Source organism: Hyperolius riggenbachi, chromosome 3, assembly GCF_040937935.1.
Source record: "Hyperolius riggenbachi isolate aHypRig1 chromosome 3, aHypRig1.pri, whole genome shotgun sequence".
Lineage (NCBI taxonomy): Eukaryota > Metazoa > Chordata > Amphibia > Anura > Hyperoliidae > Hyperolius > Hyperolius riggenbachi.
In genome coordinates, this window is record NC_090648.1 from 179,616,814 (window position 1) to 179,637,549 (window position 20,736).

Genomic DNA, 20,736 nt, shown 5'->3' on the forward strand with positions numbered 1-20,736 from the left:
TAGGGGATGCAGAGGTTGCGACCTCACCCTGGCCCCTGGACCAGAGGGGCCCTCCTTCATCCATCTTATTAGCTTTTTATTGGTGCTGTTCTGGTAATAAACACCTCTGTGTGCATTGCATAGTGGCAATCCCTAGCAAACTGTTTCCTTACTCTAAATACACCTCTCTGACACTGCAGATGTCCTTGGTAGGTTTTGGGGCTCCATATCAATAGTGTTTGGGGCCCCATGTAAAACTCGCACTCAGGCCCCAAGCTCCTTACTTACGCCACTGCTCCCCATGTTGTTGTCTGTCAGTTACACTGTTACTCTAGGTATGGAGGAACGCTCCAACGAAATGTGGGAAAAAACATGTACCTATGTGTGTTAAAATAAATTAATTTGTTGTCGTGCTATATAGCAGAACTGCAGGCTGACACCAGCCATTGGGGATGCATTCAGATAGTATTACTGGAATTCACCATCACACTGAGCATTGGGGCACGCTCAGACAGTGATGTGCACAGGTGCATTACCTTGATAATGGGGCCATGTAGGTACCGAAATGTTGGATGTACTTGTATTACTCAGTAATAAAACTTGGGGTGCAGATTCTACATCATGCTATCAAATCTATTTAACGTGATACTGAAGCTAAAAACCCTATAATATAATGAATTTTGTGTGTAGTACAGATAGTTAATTGAACATTAGTAGCAAAGAAAAGTCTCATTTTTATTTTATTATATAGCTTATTTATTATATAGCTTTTATAACCTTGCATCATTCTGTCATTTGCAGTTTACAAATTACACTCTATTTCAAACTATGAAACAGAGCAGAGCTAGTGACCCTTTGAACTCCCCTGCAGTAAAACCTTATGTGAAGCTGTCTCTCACTGTTTCTTTTATGTATAAGTGCTTCAGAAAACAGGACTGTCTTTGACTCAAGTTGGGTGGAAGATCTTAGAGAAGCTCTTTTGCATAGATAACTAAAGTTTCTTAAAGGAACTATGAGCACATCTCATGGGCATGCCTTTAAGACTCTAACCAGTACTGCACAGTACTTAAAGATGCATACCATTCTGTAGCTTGTGCTCTCCTCTGACATTTGATACCTGAATTGCCGTTCTACACCAAATATTTTTTGTTCGATTTCAATTTTCAAAAATCGCGGCTGCCATCTTGGCTATGTTATAACTTCCGGGTCACCCCTGTCTCTCTGTTAGAGAAGTGCATCTTCCTGCTTCATTCCGTGATGCACTTCTCTAATGCACATGTAAACCATAGTGTCTGTGAAATAAGTAGAAATTATGAATCCCATCGCCTTCATCAAGCCAAGAAAGTAGTATTACCACTGCCAAGAGCCTCAAGTGAACCACAGTTCCCCCAGCTTGAGGCTCTTGGCAGTGGTACTACAACTTTCGTGGCTTGATGAAGGCGATGGGATCCATAATTTCTACTTATTTTACAGACACTATGGTTTAAATGTGCATTATATGACTAATATTATCATATTATAGGTGTCTATTTGTGACAGGGGCTCTTTAAATAAAATCTATAGGTTTGCAGGATTTTGTTAATCAGCAGATAGCTTCTGTATTTTTACATTTGTACTGCACAGTGCCCTATATTTGTTTATAGTATCGCATATCTCCGATGTGCTTTTTCTTTCCCCCTGTAATTGTGCCAGATATAAAACCTGCAGAGTAGTGTTACTAACCAAAAAGAGGTTATGTATGTCTCATGTAAGATTCAAAGATTTATATCTGAGGTGTGTGTGCGGCCTGATACTCCATGTCTCTGCTGGTCTTGATTTTTTTTTTTCCTTTCCTTTGTTTCTTAGGAGTCAGGGAGGGAAACGCCATCGTCCACTCGAGCGTCTAGTGTAAATGGGACGGATGATGAAAAAGCCTGCCATGCACCCCCTGATGCAGAGCTGAAGGCTGAAAACGATAAATTAAAAACTGCCCTTGCACAAAGGTAACGCTCTAATACTACTTGTACTAGTACTGATTGATCAAGACGGGGGCAGAGAAAGTATGGAGCAGTTGCCCAGAGCAAACCTATCAAGCTTCAGTTAGTATTGACACAAGTGGGTGTATATGCTAAACTGCATTAAGCAGAGTGTGTGTGTGTGTGTGTGTGTGTGTGTGTGTGTGTGTGTGTGTGTGTGTAGGGGGGGGGGTGTTAGGCAGGGACAAATAAGAGAAGTGTTAATTGCTGAGTTAGGGAGGGAGAAGGGTTTGTAGCTGGAGGAAGATTGAGAGAAGAGTTTGTAGCTTGGAGGAGGCAGACTGGGAGCATTATTAGTAGTTAGGGAGGGGGGGGGGGGGGGGTAGGTAGAAAAAACTGTTAGTAGCTGGTGAAAGGTAGACTGGGAGAAGTTAGTAGATGGCGGCAGGTAGGTGGGGAGAAGTGTTAGTAGCTGGGGGCAGGTAGGTGGGGAGAAGTGTTAGTAGCTGGGGGCAGGTAGCTGGGGAGAAGTGTTTAGTAGCTGGGGGCAGGTAGGTGGGGAGAAGTGTTAGTAGCTGGGGGCAGGTAGGTAGGGAGAAGTGTTAATAGCTGGGGGCAGGTAGGTGGGGAGAAGTATTAGTAGCTGGGGGCAGGTAGGTGGGGAGAAGTGTTAGTAGCTGGGGTGAGGTAGACTGGGAAAAGTGTTAGTATCCTAGGGGAGGTAGGTAGTGAAAAGTGTTAGTAGCTGGAGGAGGTAGACTGGGAGAAATGTTAGTATCTGGGCGAGGTAGGTAGCAGAAGTGTTAGCTAGGGGCAGGTAGGTGGGGAGAAGTGTTAATAGCTGGGGGCAGGTAGGTGGGGAGAAGTGTTAGTAGCTGGGGGCAGGTAGCTGGGGAGAAGTGTTTAGTAGCTGGGGGCAGGTAGGTAGGGAGAAGTATTAGTAGCTGGGGGCAGGTAGGTGGGGAGAAGTGTTAGTAGCTGGGGTGAGGTAGACTGGGAAAAGTGTTAGTATCCTAGGGGAGGTAGGTAGTGAAAAGTGTTAGTAGCTGGAGGAGGTAGACTGGGAGAAATGTTAGTATCTGGGCGAGGTAGGTAGCAGAAGTGTTAGCTAGGGGCAGGTAGGTGGGGAGAAGTGTTAATAGCTGGGGGCAGGTAGGTGGGGAGAAGTGTTAGTAGCTGGGGGCAGGTAGCTGGGGAGAAGTGTTTAGTAGCTGTGGGCAGGTAGGTGGGGAGAAGTGTTAGTAGCTGGGGGCAGGTAGGTAGGGAGAAGTGTTAATAGCTGGGGGCAGGTAGGTGGGGAGAAGTATTAGTAGCTGGGGGCAGGTAGGTGGGGAGAAGTGTTAGTAGCTGGGGTGAGGTAGACTGGGAAAAGTGTTAGTATCCTAGGGGAGGTAGGTAGTGAAAAGTGTTAGTAGCTGGAGGAGGTAGACTGGGAGAAATGTTAGTATCTGGGCGAGGTAGGTAGCAGAAGTGTTAGCTAGGGGCAGGTAGGTGGGGAGAAGTGTTAATAGCTGGGGGCAGGTAGGTGGGGAGAAGTGTTAGTATCTGGGGGGGGGGGGGGGAAGGTGGGGAGAAGTGTTAGTATCTGGGGGGAGGTAGGTAGGGAGAAGTGTTAGTATCTGGGGGGAGGTAGGTAGGGAGAAGTGTTAGTATCTGGGGGGAGGTAGGTAGGGAGAAGTGTTAGTAGATGGAGGAGTTTGGTAGCAGAAGTGTTAGAAGTTGTGGGCAGGCAGGCTGGGAGAAGTTAGTATCTGTGGGGGGGGGGGGGGGGGGTAGGTAGGGAGAAGTGTTAGTAGCTGGAGGAGTTTGGTAGCAAAAGTGTTAGAAGTTGTAGGCAGGCAGGCTGGGAGACGTGTTAGATGGTAAGAGGAGGAGAGGGGAAGTGTTAGGGCCGTTTCCACTAGAGCGAATCTGCATGCGTTTCCTGCATGCAGATTCGCATAGGCAATACAAGTGGATGGGCCTGTTTCCACTTGTCAGGATTTCTGAGTGTTTTTCTGTGCAGAAAAAATCTGCACGACAGAGCCATCAGAATTCGCATACCACATACCGCTATGCGATTCGCATACAATGTATTTAATAGGAAATTTGCATGCGGTTTTGGTATGCGAATTTGCATGCGGATTCGCATACGATTTCGCATAGAAACAAAGGAAAAGCACACAGGCACTGCCAAGGTTAAATTCGCATACATAGTCATCTATGCGAAATTGTATGCGAATTCGCATGGAAATTCGCATACAACCGCATGCGAAATTCGCATCCGCACGCACATTTTTTCCACGGCTATTCCCACCGCACAAGTGGAAACAGGCCCTAAGTATCTGGAGGGAGTGAAAAAGCATTGTGGATGTCGGTCCAGTTCCAAGCTGCATGATTTGAATAAAATTAACATAAAATATGCAACAACTAAAGCATCTCACTGACCATCTCTAGTTGACAGTCCTCTAATTTCACATGCAGATGAATTTAACTAATAAGAGTTAGTTCATTTGCACCTTGTTCTGTGTAGATGCTCAGTAGCCAGTATTGCGTTTCTTTATATAAACTCTTTGATAAAATGTTGCCAAATACTTTATCTGCTGAATAACTGCTGCGCCAGCCATGGTCTTTGCTACAGAGACGCGTTGTGACACAAGAAGTTGGCGTTTGGGCACTATGCTATTGGATTATAGATGTAGAGCTGTGCTTGGAATGCACTTGAATATAAAATCTTACATCATGCATGCATGCATCTGCAGGCAGCCTGCTTTGGTTGTTTCCACATTACGGCATGTTTTTTATTTGATTCAGACATAACTAGAATTCTGATACATTATTGGGAGCCTTCAGCTATTGTCACTTCCATTTGAGAGGGGACATGGTTGTCGTACATCTAGGAGGGAAAATACACTCGGCTTATCCCATGGGCAGAAGTATGAGCAATGTCTGGCTGGAAAGTCAGTATACATTAAGGTGACATTGCTCACTGCTCATATATGAGATAAAAAGCCGTAAGGAATCTTTTATTTCTGGCAGCATTGTCTCCGATCACTCTCTAGAAATCGCTCTAGGAATCTTCTGTTCTTTCAGCACACCAAGCATACAAACCTTTATAAATACAGTTCAGCCCTTGTCTCACCATTGCCTGCATTTCTGTATCCAGGCTTCACATAGACACAAATCAGCATATATTGTGTTCAGAATATATGATCTTTTCAATCATTTTTGTTTGAGAAAAAAACGAACTACCTTGTTCTCTAGTCAGAAATACAAAATACAGAATTCACTAAACAGTTGTGCTTGTTATTGTTATTAATGCCAGACAAATAAGTGTGTGCATCTCCTCAGATCAGGGTAATAAAATGCAACCAAAAAAATGCAAAACAATGCATAAACAGTAAAATGGTCTAATGTATTTTTCCAGCTGTAACGACCTTCACTTCACAAAAATAAAATTGTTCCTTAAAGGAAACCTGGACTTAATAATAAAAGTCTAAATAAACATACATGTCATATTTACCTCCCACATAGACTGCTCAGCTATTTCTTTCCCCTCTCCCGCGTCCTGTTTGTCCACTGTGATCGGTGGAATTTTCTGGCCTCCATTTTAAAAATGGCGAGGACCCCATAACCGCTTCCGAGTAAGCACTCCGTTAACTAGTAATATCGCTTGAGCCATAGGGAGACATGAACATTACCTTGCACATCAGTTGTCCTTTCAGTTATAACTGACAGCAACTAATATAGTGAAACAGGGTCCTAAGACTTTCTGCTTCCAGAGGGAAAAATCTGACTACATCTTGTCAAAATTAAAATGAATTGTTGTTAGAAGAAAGTGATGAGCTCTTGAGAGGAAGTGATGCTGAGGTAAGTATGTAATATTCACTTGTAGGTACATCATTTTCTTTATTTGAAATAATTTTACTCGGTTCATGTTCACTTTAAAGGGCAGATGGGCAGAGTGCTTCTGTTGTCCGGGAATCATTTGTATTGCTGGCTGTGAGAGAAATGCATGGTTGTTCTACACTCAGGGTAAAAATGTAAACCTTATTAAACGTGAGGGATAGTTTAAAATTATCTTTTATATGTGCCTAAGAATAGGTACTGAAATGTTAGTGTGGGGCGTTTAATCCCACTTTAAGTGGCCTGCACACTTGCTTTGTAGCTCTAGGCTCCCGAGTCTGAACTTTATCAAGGAAACTGCATGAAATGTGTGCGTTTTGCCAAGATTTCCACTCACACTGCAGGTAGACCAGTTGGTTTCCACTCAAAACCAGTCCCTTTTGAGGTACAGTGATTGATGTGTGGTTCATTGTCTCTGTGAAGTGCTGCAGTGTTTCTGCACCATATAACTATACAAAGTCATAAATATTCTCTAGTTTTAACATGTTTGATCTATTCTATGGATTAAGGCTAAATTGGAACTCCAGTTCCATTGACAAATGGAGAGGTGAATGCATTTTCATCATATTCTTACTATCTATATTGCACATTCTTACCAGTTTCTAACCCAGAAGTAGTGATGCAAGGCTTTTTACTGAGTGCAGCTCTATGCCGACTTTAAAGTGGACCTGAACTCTTGCACAGGACAGAAGAAAAACATGGAGAAATGCACCCTGTATGTATTTAGAGAGTTTAGCCTGTTTAATTCGCCCTCATTTGGGTCTAATTACAAGTTGTAATTTGAGCTCTCCCCTGTGTCACCTGACTTCCATGGCAAAGATGGCAAATAAGCGAATTTAAAAACACAGGATGTTAACAATATGTCTGCCTCCATGAATCAGGAAGTAGAAACAGTGCAGCTTTATTGTAGGATTTGTATCCACTGTAACAATGAAATGTTTTTAGTTTAAAGGTTATTATGCTTTTGTGTGTCTTTTTAAGCAGACAGGACGTTCTGAGTTCAGGTCCGCTTTAAATTATTGCCACCCCTAATTATTATACCCGTAATGGTTATTCATAATGACTTTGGGTTGGCGTTTAGGCACAAGTGCTGTACAGACATGCTGCTTGCCTACAAATAGCAATTCTCCGAGAGCTGTTACATACTCTGGACTTTCGCCCAAAATGACCAGTATTCTTAAGTGATGAAAATCTAAAGTGTGTATAGAAATAGGAATCAGGGCAGTGGAGTCGGTATAAAAATTATCTGACTCGGACTCCTCAGTTTATGAAACCTTCAACTACGACTCCAGGTACTCAACATTGCTCCGACTCCGACACCTACTCCACAGCCCTTGCATGGCTATGGAGTGGGTACAAAAATCATCCGACTCAGTTTATGAAACCACGACTCAGACTCTGTCTCCAGGTACCCAGGAATTGCTCCGACTCCTCAACTCCAATTCCGACTCCACAGCCCTGATAGGAATTTTGCATAGTGAGCGTCTGCTTCCCCCGAAGCTGAGATGTAGGTCTATAGAGCGATCCATCATCAAACTGTTGCCCAAAATGATTATTGGTGATCTTTTGGATGCAAGTTACTCATTGTCTGTATTGGCCTTTATAGCCTATGTAGAGAGAGAACTGTACACCTAAATATAATGCAAAGGACGTGGAATTGAATGTTCTGTTCTGTGCAGGCATGTAGGAAAGTAAAGAGCCAATTCTGTATGCAAGAAAAGGTGAATCTTTGTAGGTTCTGTGCACAAACCATGTACTTTTTCAACATTTGTAGCATCTAGCAGCACATTGAAATGGAGGTACCTGAAGTAAGAAGCATATGGAAGCTGCCACATTTATTTCCTTTTTAAACAAGTAGTTGTCTGGCATCATGCTAATCCTTCATGCATCGTTAGTGTGTGAATCACACAGCAGAAACAAGCATGTGACTAGTCAAACTTCAGGCAAGAGCACCTGATCTGCATGTTTGTTTAGGGCCAATGGCTAAAAGTATTGAGGTTGGTACACTCCTAAAGTAAAAAGTGCTGCTCCTACCTGAACGCAGTTTAACACAAAACTGGACAGTAAATGGACAAATTATATTATTTGGGTTTTTTACTTTACAAACCAACAGGAGGCCCCATGCTTTCTGGTCTCTGGGTGAGTGGTGACAAGCAGTGACGGCGCAGATGATGATAAAAGCGGTGGAGTACTGGGGGGGAGGGGGTTTGAGTGGACCGGTGGTGATGCAAACACAGCAGGCAGTGGGAATGATGCCAGTGCATCCTGTAGTGTATGTAAAGTGTATGTGAAAGAAGAAGCAGATAAAAAAAAAAAAAAAAAAAAGATAATCAGCAGGACAGCCAGGCAATTTGCATTGTTTAAATGAAAAGAAAATGGCAGCCTCCACATCCCTCTCACTTCATCCCAGTCAGTAGCTGATACCCCCTTTCCGACGAGGAATCTTTTCCTTTTCTCAAACGGATCATCAGGGTGCTCTGAATGGCTGATATTGTGTTGAAACTCCTCCCACAGTGTGATGTCAAGACCATGGTGCTGACATCGCACTGTGGGAGCATTGTTGCATTGCGGGCAATAACAGCTGTTTCCAACTGCCAAAAAAGCAAGCAGCAACTACTTCCACTGACATCACCTGCCAGCAGTAAAAATGTCACCATGCGATACATGTCAGAATGTAAATCAGGGAGAGGAAAGTGACAATAGTATAGTCACAGTTATATGTATGAGCTTTATTTCCTTAAATAAAGTGTCATTAAGACATATGGTTCTTCTATATAAGATCACATTGCTCACACAATAGCATCCCTAAAAGGCCATTATCCACATAATTACTAGGAGAGGCTAGTTTACATTACCCCTGTATGCCACAACACCGTGTGTTACAACATTCATGTGTGTATTGGAATAACTGTTTTCCGTGTCTTATTTTATACTGGGCTGTTATAGAGTAGACTAGAGCCTTTTGTGAAGCCATTACTGGTGGGATTATTTGCCATTGTGAACTGATGTGTAGATTTACTGCAACGCAGATCAATACTGACACCTGTTGATGCTGCTCCTGTGATCTTTCCAGTGGCACAAAGCTGCTTCATTACAACACTGTTCAATAGTGTAACCTGTAGTGATGGAAGTGATGCAATTCACATGTCATCCCCTTCAAGTGTTTATAGCGGAGTGTCTGCTTTATAGGATAAGCTCATTATGTTTGTGTCTGACAGGATGATTCAGAGTCTGGTAAACAATCACTGATTTTTGTATATTTGTCTGACAAGTGCTTAGCTTAGCAACCATTTACAAAATAAAGAACAACTGCACCTTACTTATCCTATGGCTTTGCTGGTTTGTTTAGCAATAACAACCCTGCGTCTACTGACTGACTTATGCCTAGTACACACACAATGAGATTTTCAGGCAGATTTCCTGCCAGATCGATTTTATTCAACATGTTCAATCTGATTTCGATCGACTTTCTGATCGATTTTCCATAGGGGTGAGAGTAGATATGAGTAGGTTAAACAATATGGGGTTGATTCACTAAACCGTGCTAACTTATAGCATAGCCGCACTAGCGTTTTGCATAACGTTTTTTTGCGCATAATCGCAAATTTTCACGTGCGACAACCAATACGCACGTTATAATGCTCGCAAACCGCTAGCGTGGCCGTGCTATGAGTTAGCACGCTTTAGTGAATCAACCCCCTTATGTCTCATAAAACAACAACCGAGTAAGCACCGTGCTAAGTTTAATAAGAAAGCTTAGTTACTGAAAAATGAGTGGACAAGATTCAGTAGCAGTATTAGTGCAGTGCAAAAAGATAGAGCCCACAGTGAGAATAGTGCTTTCATAGTTGGATGTGGAGGGTAGGAATGGGAGCTGCTCGCAAAGTGCACCAGGTTTGGGGCTTGTGGATCCTGCCATTCCTTCCCTCCTCATCCAACTGTGTAAGCACTACTTTCACTGTAGTGCTTACACAGTTGTTTGCACTGCACTTGAACCCTGCACTTGAACTTGGCCTGTTTCCACTACACGCAGATTGGATGCAGAAAAACTGACTACAATGAATGTCTTTGGGCCTGTTTCCACTAAACGCAATCTTTCTGATTCAGATTTTCCCATAGGCATTTATCGGAGTCAGTTTTTCTGCATCCAATCTGCGTGTAGTGGAAACAGGCCTATGCATACTATGTGACAGCAATAATCCTATATAATAATCCCTAACTTTCCCTGCGTCCTCATTTGTCCCTGTGTCAGTGTGAAAACTGCAAAAAACAATGTATTTGTGCGCTCACTAGATCACTGTCCCAATGGATATTATCTATGAAAGTCTTCTACTTAACCAACAATAAGTCCTCTGGATCGCAGCATCAGTCATCAAGCATAAGATGTATTTCAATGGGTTTATCGCGACACTGCGCTCACAGCTCCAGTATATATCTTTACTCCAGGTTTGTCACTCAAAAAAAGAGGAAACACAAAAACATAGCATAATACTGTTTGGACGAGTATTCCCTTCCCAAAACACCAGGTGCTCCCAATGAAAAATATCCTTGTGTATCTCCACACACATGCAGGGTCTCACAGGTCCTCACCATATAACGTGGCTGCCAAACCACAGACAGCTTAATGCGCCTTATACTACCACCAGGTGTCAGGTGCTCTTCCTGCTTCCCAGCTATCCCACACACCAGTACACGTGGACTCTCACCTATTTAAATTGCCATCCACATTATAAGACAGCAGCAAGCGCTTGTTTTATATCACATCGGCAGCCTCCTTCCAGCAGATAGATCCACATCAGAGCAGGTTATTCATACCACCTATCAAACTGAAGGACCTCTCATAGCGTAAAAACGTACTTTTATTTAAAAGATTAAAAAGTAGTGCACTCACATGATCCAAAATTATACACGCATAGTATAAAACAATGTCCTCCACGCCAGTACTCTCCACACCCGTAGCTCCGCCCTACGCGTTTCGTGCATGCGCACTCATCAGGGGCTGGAGGTGTGTAACGGACTGGCGTCTTAAATCCTATTCCTATCGATGTTATTATCCAATACGCATGCCAGCCCATCCTAAAGATGGCCGCTACGCAACTTCCGCCCTCATCTCCTATATATGTAATGGCAGGGACCTGAGCCTATCGCTATACGCCATGTCAGACAGGGCGGGGCCTGTAGCCGCCCATTGCGGCCAACCCACCGCACACTCATACTAGTGCAGGATCCGTCATTCAGACGGCAGATTCCGTCATTGTGGAGACGGAACCCCGCCCTCCAGCATCATCTCATGGCCTATACACTATCCGCCCACCAGCAAACCTACACATTTGATTGGTCAGCAAACTTACGTGGCTAGAACCTAATTCACTAGAACTCTTCCCTTGCTGCTATCTCAATCCTCATTCGACTAATATTTAAACCACTCCTCAAACCCCCGATAAGTTCAATTACATTATGATGGTATGTCAACATTAATCCACAATTATGATAACATACATAATGTTTTAAAAAATGGAAACCTATGACAAAAGATACAGATTAACAATTAGGTGGCATATCATATCATCTCCCCACATTATTAGCACCATACCGACATTAAATCCAAAATAAACGACAATAGGCCACCCCATGGAGCCTATCCGTGCACGTGCGGAGCACAATAATTGTGCACCACACCCGCACAGACCCACCCTGCCCCCAAAGTACAACCCACCACTAATATACAACCCCCCAGGAATACAAGCCAGCCCAAATACCATCAAGAAAAAACATACCCATCAAACCCAATTACCCATGGCGGGATGCATGCATGTCCCAAACAGGGGCATGCACCCATCCCACCCCTAATCATCAGAAATAAAACAGTTCAAGTCGAACTCGACATTGAGCCCCCCAGGCTGCAAGGACTTCAATTCATATATCCAGCGTGATTCCATCTTGGACAGCTCCCTCACCCTATTGCAGGGAGGGAGGGGTGGATTCGGGGGGGTTGGGAAGAAAGAGAGGAATAGAAGAGGGTGCAGAGGGGGGGGAAGAAAAAAGGAGGTAAAGGGGATAAAGGAGGTAAAGGGGAAGGGAATCTTTAACATCAGCCAGGTCCAGCTCAAACCTGAGGAAGTGGCCATCTTGGACAAGGGTTTAAAATATGCTCCGAAACAGGGGCTTGATAAGTTTGGTACGTATATTAACATTCAGAAATATGTTAGAAAACTTAATATAAAGAAGTATTTTTTGGGAAAGGAAGGCTCGGACAGTAGGACGAAAATGGTGCCAGAGTATGTGCATACCGGCCTTAGGAATAAGTCCCTATTCAACCCCAATGTTAATAGTATAGGCCACACGGTGGAAACGTTTAAGAGACTTGTGGTAGCTGACCTAGAGGATTTGAGTGAACAGAGGAAGGATGGAGAATTGATAACAGCACTTAAATTGGCAGAAAGGAAGGACCTTTTGATCAGACCTGCAGACAAGGGAGGGGGGGTGGTTGTGATGAGGAAGGACCAATATGTTGAGGAATTGGACAGAATAGTGGGGGATAGCCTCACATATGAGAAATTAAGGGGGGATCCGACCAGCCAGTACAAGGGAAAGCTAAGGGATATTTTAAGAAAAGGCTTGGAACAAGGGATAATTGATGATGCGGAATTTAGATATCTCCTGATAGATGTGCCCCGGGTGCCTGTAATATATCAGAACCCTAAGATTCACAAGGACCTTATTAAGCCCCCAGGACGACCCATTATTAGTGGGATCCAGTCCATAAATCAGAGGGTGGGGGAGTACATTGACAGATTCCTGCAGCCTGTAGTGAGTGGACTCCCGTATTTGATTAAAGATACAAAACAGATGATCCAGGAGGTGGAGAAGATTGTACTGGAGGAAGGTGACATTTTGGTGACAGCCGATGTGGCATCACTATATACTATAATACCACACGATCAGGGAATGTGTGCAGTGGAAAGTAGTCTAGTAAGGGAGGGTGCACTGAAGGGGGAGCAAATTCTGTTTATTTTGGAGCTATTGGATTTTGTATTACGTCATAATTATTTTTGGTATGCTGGAAAAAATTTTCGACAGATTACGGGATGTGCCATGGGGGCGAAGTTCGCTCCCAGTCTGGCGAATATTTTTATGGATGATTGGGAGAGGAGTGTTCTGTATGATGCTAGGAGTAATCGGGTGAAACACTGGTTTCGTTATATTGACGACCTGTGTATTATCTGGAGGGGAGGCCAAAGTGAGCTGATAGAGTACATACAGTGGCTCAACCTTAATGAGAAAGGGATTAAACTTACGGCGGAATCCGATCTGAACAGAATTTGCTTCCTGGATTTGGACCTATATAGGAAGGGGGACAAACTACAGATGAGGACTCATTTTAAGAAAACAGACAGGAATGGGTATATCCCATACTCGAGTTGCCATCATAAAAAATGGCTGACAAATATACCTAAGGGGCAGATGTACAGGATTCGACGGAATTGCACGGAGGTGATTGATTTTAGGGATCAGACAGATATGCTAATTGAGAGGTTTGTAGAGAAGGGTTATGACAGGGAAACACTAGTGGAGATACGGGATGCTACTGAGAGGCAAGATAGGGGACGTATGGTCACAAAGGGGGGTGAAGGGAGACAGAAAGATAATACATATGATTATGCGGTAATGTTGGATTATAACTGCAGGTACAATGAGGTTGAAAGAGTCTTTAAAAAACATTGGAATGTGCTTAAAGCAGATAGGATTTTGGGAAAAGAGATACCGGCACAACCACGATTTATATATAGGAGGGCCAAGAATCTACAGCAGATTTTGGTTCCAAGTTTCATCGATGGGCCAAAGATTAGCAGGGGAGACCTGGTGGGAAACAAAGGTTTTTTTCCATGCCGGGATTGTGTTGGGTGTAGGGAGGCACGGTCTGAGAGGGGTGGAGCTTTTGTGGGAAAGGTTAACAATAAAAGGTACCAGATCAGAGACTGCATAACCTGCAATACTAGCCATGTTGTATATATGTGCTGGTGCCCATGTGGGTACCAGTACATCGGTAGAACCACTAGGCGGCTCAAAGAACGAATTGGAGAGCATGTACGTAATATTAAAAAAGGTAACATTGGACACAACTTGTCAAAACATTTTTCTGAGAAACATGGATGTGATCCTAGAGGGATGAGGTTCTGTGGGATTGATAGACTGCGGGCTCAGTGGCGTGGGTGCAATAGGGTGAGGGAGCTGTCCAAGATGGAATCACGCTGGATATATGAATTGAAGTCCTTGCAGCCTGGGGGGCTCAATGTCGAGTTCGACTTGAACTGTTTTATTTCTGATGATTAGGGGTGGGATGGGTGCATGCCCCTGTTTGGGACATGCATGCATCCCGCCATGGGTAATTGGGTTTGATGGGTATGTTTTTTCTTGATGGTATTTGGGCTGGCTTGTATTCCTGGGGGGTTGTATATTAGTGGTGGGTTGTACTTTGGGGGCAGGGTGGGTCTGTGCGGGTGAGGTGCACAATTATTGTGCTCCGCACGTGCACGGATAGGCTCCATGGGGTGGCCTATTGTCGTTTATTTTGGATTTAATGTCGGTATGGTGCTAATAATGTGGGGAGATGATATGATATGCCACCTAATTGTTAATCTGTATCTTTTGTCATAGGTTTCCATTTTTTAAAACATTATGTATGTTATCATAATTGTGGATTAATGTTGACATACCATCATAATGTAATTGAACTTATCGGGGGTTTGAGGAGTGGTTTAAATATTAGTCGAATGAGGATTGAGATAGCAGCAAGGGAAGAGTTCTAGTGAATTAGGTTCTAGCCACATAAGTTTGCTGACCAATCAAATGTGTAGGTTTGCTGGTGGGCGGATAGTGTATAGGCCATGAGATGATGCTGGAGGGCGGGGTTCCGTCTCCACAATGACGGAATCTGCCGTCTGAATGACGGATCCTGCACTAGTATGAGTGTGCGGTGGGTTGGCCGCAATGGGCGGCTACAGGCCCCGCCCTGTCTGACATGGCGTATAGCGATAGGCTCAGGTCCCTGCCATTACATATATAGGAGATGAGGGCGGAAGTTGCGTAGCGGCCATCTTTAGGATGGGCTGGCATGCGTATTGGATAATAACATCGATAGGAATAGGATTTAAGACGCCAGTCCGTTACACACCTCCAGCCCCTGATGAGTGCGCATGCACGAAACGCGTAGGGCGGAGCTACGGGTGTGGAGAGTACTGGCGTGGAGGACATTGTTTTATACTATGCGTGTATAATTTTGGATCATGTGAGTGCACTACTTTTTAATCTTTTAAATAAAAGTACGTTTTTACGCTATGAGAGGTCCTTCAGTTTGATAGGTGGTATGAATAACCTGCTCTGATGTGGATCTATCTGCTGGAAGGAGGCTGCCGATGTGATATAAAACAAGCGCTTGCTGCTGTCTTATAATGTGGATGGCAATTTAAATAGGTGAGAGTCCACGTGTACTGGTGTGTGGGATAGCTGGGAAGCAGGAAGAGCACCTGACACCTGGTGGTAGTATAAGGCGCATTAAGCTGTCTGTGGTTTGGCAGCCACGTTATATGGTGAGGACCTGTGAGACACTGCATGTGTGTGGAGATACACAAGGATATTTTTCATTGGGAGCACCTGGTGTTTTGGGAAGGGAATACTCGTCCAAACAGTATTATGCTATGTTTTTGTGTTTCCTCTTTTTTTGAGTGACAAACCTGGAGTAAAGATATATACTGGAGCTGTGAGCGCAGTGTCGCGATAAACCCAGTGTGAAAACTGAGCTGCGCATGTGCGGCAGTTCAGCTGGCTTGCTCTGCGCTGTCCCTGTGGTTGCTAGCGCAACAGGGACTCACAGCGCAGAGCTGGGAGGATGACGCACGGAAGGAAGAGGACAATGGAGCCAGGAGGGCGGGGGCGTGTGTGTTTGCGGGCGGGCGTGGATGCGAGCTTTGGCGGCGGTGACACACTAGTAGCCTATATAACGGGTAGGGAACCTATGGCTCGGAAGCCCGGTGTGGCTTTTTTTATGGCTACATCTGCCTCACAGACAAATCAGTAGGGGTTGATTCACTAAGCTACACTGCTCAAGCAGCACAGCTTAGTGTGGCAGCGCAAGTAAACTTTTCAAAGTTGGCACGCTACTGCTGTATCGTGCACTACTATTTAACTTGCGCTCCCCCAAAACGAACAGCTGCTTCAATCGTCCTACTCTGGACCCTGTCAGGTCCATGTGACTTTGTAGGACGAGATCCCCGCACTTTGATTGGGCCCTATTGGGCCAAAGTGTGGGGATCTTGTCCTACAAAGTGAATCAACCCCCAAGTCAGCTAGCAGGGGCGTAGCTAGAAATGACTGGGCCCCATAGCAAAAAAAAAATTATGGGCCCCCCACGACCTTCCAACCCCACGGGCCTCGGACCTCCCACCCAAACATTTTGTGGAGAAATCTGATTTCCCCACAAAATGCACCCAGATTGGCGGCAGATTCCCCACAAAATGCACCCAGATTGTCGGCAGATTTCCCTACAATATGCAACCAGATTGTCGGCAGATTTCCCCACAAAATGCAACCAGATTGTCGGCAGATTTCCCCACAATATGCAACCAGATTGTCGGCAGATTTCCCCACAATATGCAACCAGATTGTCGGCAGATTTCCCCACAATATGCAACCAGATTGTTGGCAGATTTCCCCACAATATGCAACCAGATTGTTGGCAGATTTCCCCACAATATGCAACCAGATTGTTGGCAGATTTCCCCACAAATTGCAACCAGATTGTGGGCAGATTTCCCAATAAAATGTAACCAGATTGGTGGCAGATTTCCCCACAAATTGCAACGAGATTGGTGGCAGATTTCCCCACAAATTGCAACCAGATTGTCAGCAGATTTCCCCACAGGGTAGGCAGATAGGTAGACGGGTGGGCAGGGTAGGCAGATAGGTAGACAGGTGGGAGGGAAGGCATATAGGTAGCCAGGTGGGCAGTTAGGTAGCCGGTGGGAGGGTAGGCAGTTAAGTAGCCGGGTGGGCAGGTAGGCAGTTAGGTAGCCGGGTGGGCCGGTAGGTAGCCAGGTGGGAGGGTGGTCAGTTAGGTAGCCGGGTGGGAGGGTAGGCAGTTAGGTAGCCGGGTGGGAGGGTAGGCAGTTAGGTAGCCAGGTAGGCAGTTAGGTAGCCAGGTAGGCAGTTAGGCAGCCGGGTAGGCAGTTAGGTAGCCGGGTAGGTAGCCGGGTGGGTGCACAGTTAGGTAGCCGGGTGGGTGGGTGGACAGTTAGGTAGCCAGGTAGGCGGGTGGGTGGACAGTTAGGTAGCCGGGGGGGGGTGGGTGGACAATTAGGGAGCCGGGTGGGTGGACAGTAAGCCAAACGGGTGGATAGACAGTTAGGTAGCCGGGTGGGCGGACAATTAGGTAGCCCTTGGACAGTTAGGTAGCCGGGTGGGTGGGTGGACAGTTAGGCAGCTGGGTGGGTGGACAGTTAGGTAGCCGGGTGGGTGGACAGTTAGGTAGCCAGGTAGCCGGGTGGGTGGACAGTTAGGCAACCGGGTGGGTGGACAGTTAGGTAGCCGGGTGGGTGGACAGTTAGGTAGCCAGGTAGCCGGGTGGGTGGACAGTTAGGTAGCCAGGTAGTCGGGTGGGTGGACAGTTAGGTAGCCGGGTGGATGGACAGTTAGGTAGCCGGGTGGACAGTTAGGTAGCCAGGTAGCCGGGTGGACAGTTAGGTAGCCGGGTGGCCAGGTGGGTGGACAGTTAGGTAGCCAGGTAGCCGGGTGGGTGGGTGGACAGTTAGGTAGCCAGGTAGCCGGGTGGACAGTTAGGTAGCCGGGTGGCCAGGTGGGTGGACAGTTAGGTAGCCAGGTAGCCGGGTGGGTGGGTGGACAGTTAGGTAGCCAGGTAGCCGGGTGGACAGTTAGGTAGCCAGGTATGTGGACAGTTAGGTAGCCAGGGTGGGTGGGTGGACAGTTAGGTAGCCAGGTAGCCGGGTGGACAGTTAGGTAGCCAGGTAGCCGGGTGGACAGTTAGGTAGCCAGGTGGCCAGGTGGGTGGATGGTTAGGTAGCTAGGTAGCCGGGTGGGTGGGTGGACAGTTAGGTAGCCAGGTAGCCGGGTGGACTGTTAGGTAGCCAGGTATGTGGACAGTTAGGTAGCCGGGGTGGGTGGACAGTTAGGTAGCCGGGCAGGTGGGTGAGTGGGCAGACGGGTGGCTTAGTGGGGTAGGGCCCCCCTCCCTCACCTCGGGGGCCCCCCTCCTCCTATTATGAGCGGTGCGGGAGAGCGGCATATAGAGCAGGCTCCGGCGGGAGATCCAGCAGGCTCAGACGCTAGAGGTCCAGCTGCCCCCGGGCTACGGTGTCTCCTCTGTATGCTGCTCGCATTCGAGCAGCATACAGAGGAGACACCGTAGCCCGGCGGCAGCTGGACCTCTAGCGCCTGATTACCCCGCTGGACCTCCCGCCGGAGCCTGCTCTATACGCCGCTCTCCTGCGCCACTCATAATAGGGAGGGGGGGGGGCCCCCGAGGTGAGGGAGGGGGGGGGCCCCGAGGTGAGGGAGGGGGGGGGGGGGGCCCCGAGGTGAGGGAGGGGGGGGGCCCGGGCCGGAGCGCCGGCATTATTATAGTAAAAAAAAGTCCTCTCTTAGCTAAGGGCGGCGGGCCCCCTGTGACGTAGGGCTGCCGCGGGCCCTATAGCAACGCTATGGTTGCTATAGCGATTTCTACGTCGCTGTCAGCTAGCTAATTGTACAAGCTGTTAGGCCTAGTGCACACCGAGCGGTTTTTGGAGCGATCCGCCGGCCGCATCCACCTGTAAAAACGCTTGGCTAATGTGTTATGGTGCACACCGGAGGTTTGCGGTTTGCAGAAGCGTTTCGTCCTCAATGTAAAGTATAGGAAAAACGCAAACCGCTCTGAAAAACGCTACTTCAGAGCTGTTTGCCAGGCATTTTTGTTCCAGAAGCTGTTCAGTAACAGCTTTTACTGTAACAATATGTGTAATCTGCTACACAAAAACGCACCTAAAACTGCTAGGTATGTTTAGAAAACCTCTCTAAACACACCTAGAATCGCTCTGAAATCAGCTTCCAAAACCGCTAGCAAATTGCGGATCTGCTAGCGGTTTTGGTGTGCACTGGGCCTAAGTCTGTATTTCTCCTGCCTGGCTCTTGGGGAAATTGCTGATGTTGCTGAAACCCAAGAGAAGCTAAAGGTGTGTCTGACACTTCCGCTGCCCCGTGGATCAACTGAATAGACTTCACCATGGCACCAGGGTCAGCCCTCTGCTGCGCAGGCACACTGTCCCAGTTTGAAACATATTGTATGGCTCTCAAGGAAATACATTTTAAAATATGTGGTGTTTATGGCTCTCAGTCAAAAAGGTTCCTGACCCCTGCTATATAATAAAGGCCCTGTCCCTGCATCCTGCTATGTCGGGCATGTGGGTGCACCCTATGTGTTGTGACCATGCACACTGTGGGGAGGGGGCCGTGTACGCGGCCTAGCGTCCGTTTTAACAACTGGGTCTTTTAACGTGTGTGTGTGTGTGCGTGTGCGCGCGCGTGTGTGTTTATTTATATTTTAAAAGGCGACAGGATCATATGCTTAGCGCCGTCACTGGGAATCCCGTCGGGCGGCGTGCTGCACAATGCTCCGGTTGTGCACACTTTACTGTGTCACCCATTGACTTGCATTACTGCATAATCGCTGAGGTAGGCACGGATCATGCAGTAACGAGCTGCACACTTTGTGTCGGGATTATGTTGATTTTGATACTTTCAGCGCACCACATTGCATCACATGAACTGTTCAAGTTACCACTGACATGCATGGCCCTTGCAGCGGGGAAGTGTACCGTGGTGTGATGCAGCACACAAGTGTACAAGGGCCCTTAATTTTCACACATGGTGAAGTAAATTCAGACTTCTGAAATAAGAAACATATTGGTTAGTTTGGCTGCTCTTCTAATGTCAAAGCAACCCTGCCTTTTCTAGATATGGGGATCATATTGGTGAGGTTAGAAAGAAGTGGACAGTTCTGGAGAAAGTTTCCCATTGCCACATTTAACTGAAGGAGTAGCATTCTCTTCTTTTACCTGTCAAACCTGGTAAGATAAGTCAGAGACAAAACATGTTTGTTCATTTAAATGTAGATGTGACGGGTTTTGTGCAGCATCTGCACTGCTTATTATCAAGACCCTTTACTTAGGTAAGGGCAAAATGCTTTGGCAAGGAAGGTGCTTCAAAACTAAACAGCAAATCTCTTTTCACACATCTGAATTCACTTGGGAAAACAGTTAAAAGGTTTGCCTTAACTTGCTTTGTTTGCTAGTGCTCTGATATATTTATGTTTTGCCTTCTTAGTTAAGGAGCCTGCTTATATGTTTGTTTCTCTCACAGTACTTCCAATGTAAAGAAGTGGGAAACCGAGCTGGAAACACTGCGGGAGAGTAATGCCCGGCTGTCCTTGGCACTACAGGATTCCATTGCCAGTGTAGAACACTGGAAGAAACAATTCTTAGCTTGTAAAGATGAGAATGACCAACTCAGGAATAAGGTGAGATGCATGCGGAGATTGAGGTGGAAGAGGTTGCTTTGTTTATTAAGAGAATACACGTGGATGCAGAAATAAATGACTATCTGTATGAATGCTATTTGTCAGTGCTACTATCTTTACAGACCAGCCATGTAAAAGAGGAAAATAAGGATGGCCAAATAATAAGTATTCTCGTTATATCAGTTGTTGCAGGACTTTTTCAATACCTAAAATTATTTTACTTTGCTCATTATCTGCTAAAAGCCTTCCTCTTCTCTACTGAGCGTCATAATCCATGTTGAAATGAATTGTAGGCAGGTAGGTAGGTCGAAGGGATAATCGATGAGATGCAAATATTTGAGTTCGTGAAGG

The 20,736-nt window shown here is 45.9% G+C and overlaps 1 protein-coding gene across 3 annotated transcripts in view; it reads left to right on the forward strand.

The window, feature by feature from the left end:
• HOMER2 (homer scaffold protein 2) overlaps window positions 1-20,736 on the forward strand; it is a 225,916-nt gene that overhangs the window by 150,365 nt on the left and 54,815 nt on the right. For all 3 annotated transcript variants that reach the window (XM_068275365.1, XM_068275366.1, XM_068275367.1), the window contains 2 exons: window positions 1,825-1,961; window positions 20,229-20,385. In XM_068275365.1, coding sequence (XP_068131466.1) covers window positions 1,825-1,961; window positions 20,229-20,385 — 294 coding nt within the window. The remainder of the gene's footprint in view (window positions 1-1,824; window positions 1,962-20,228; window positions 20,386-20,736) is intronic.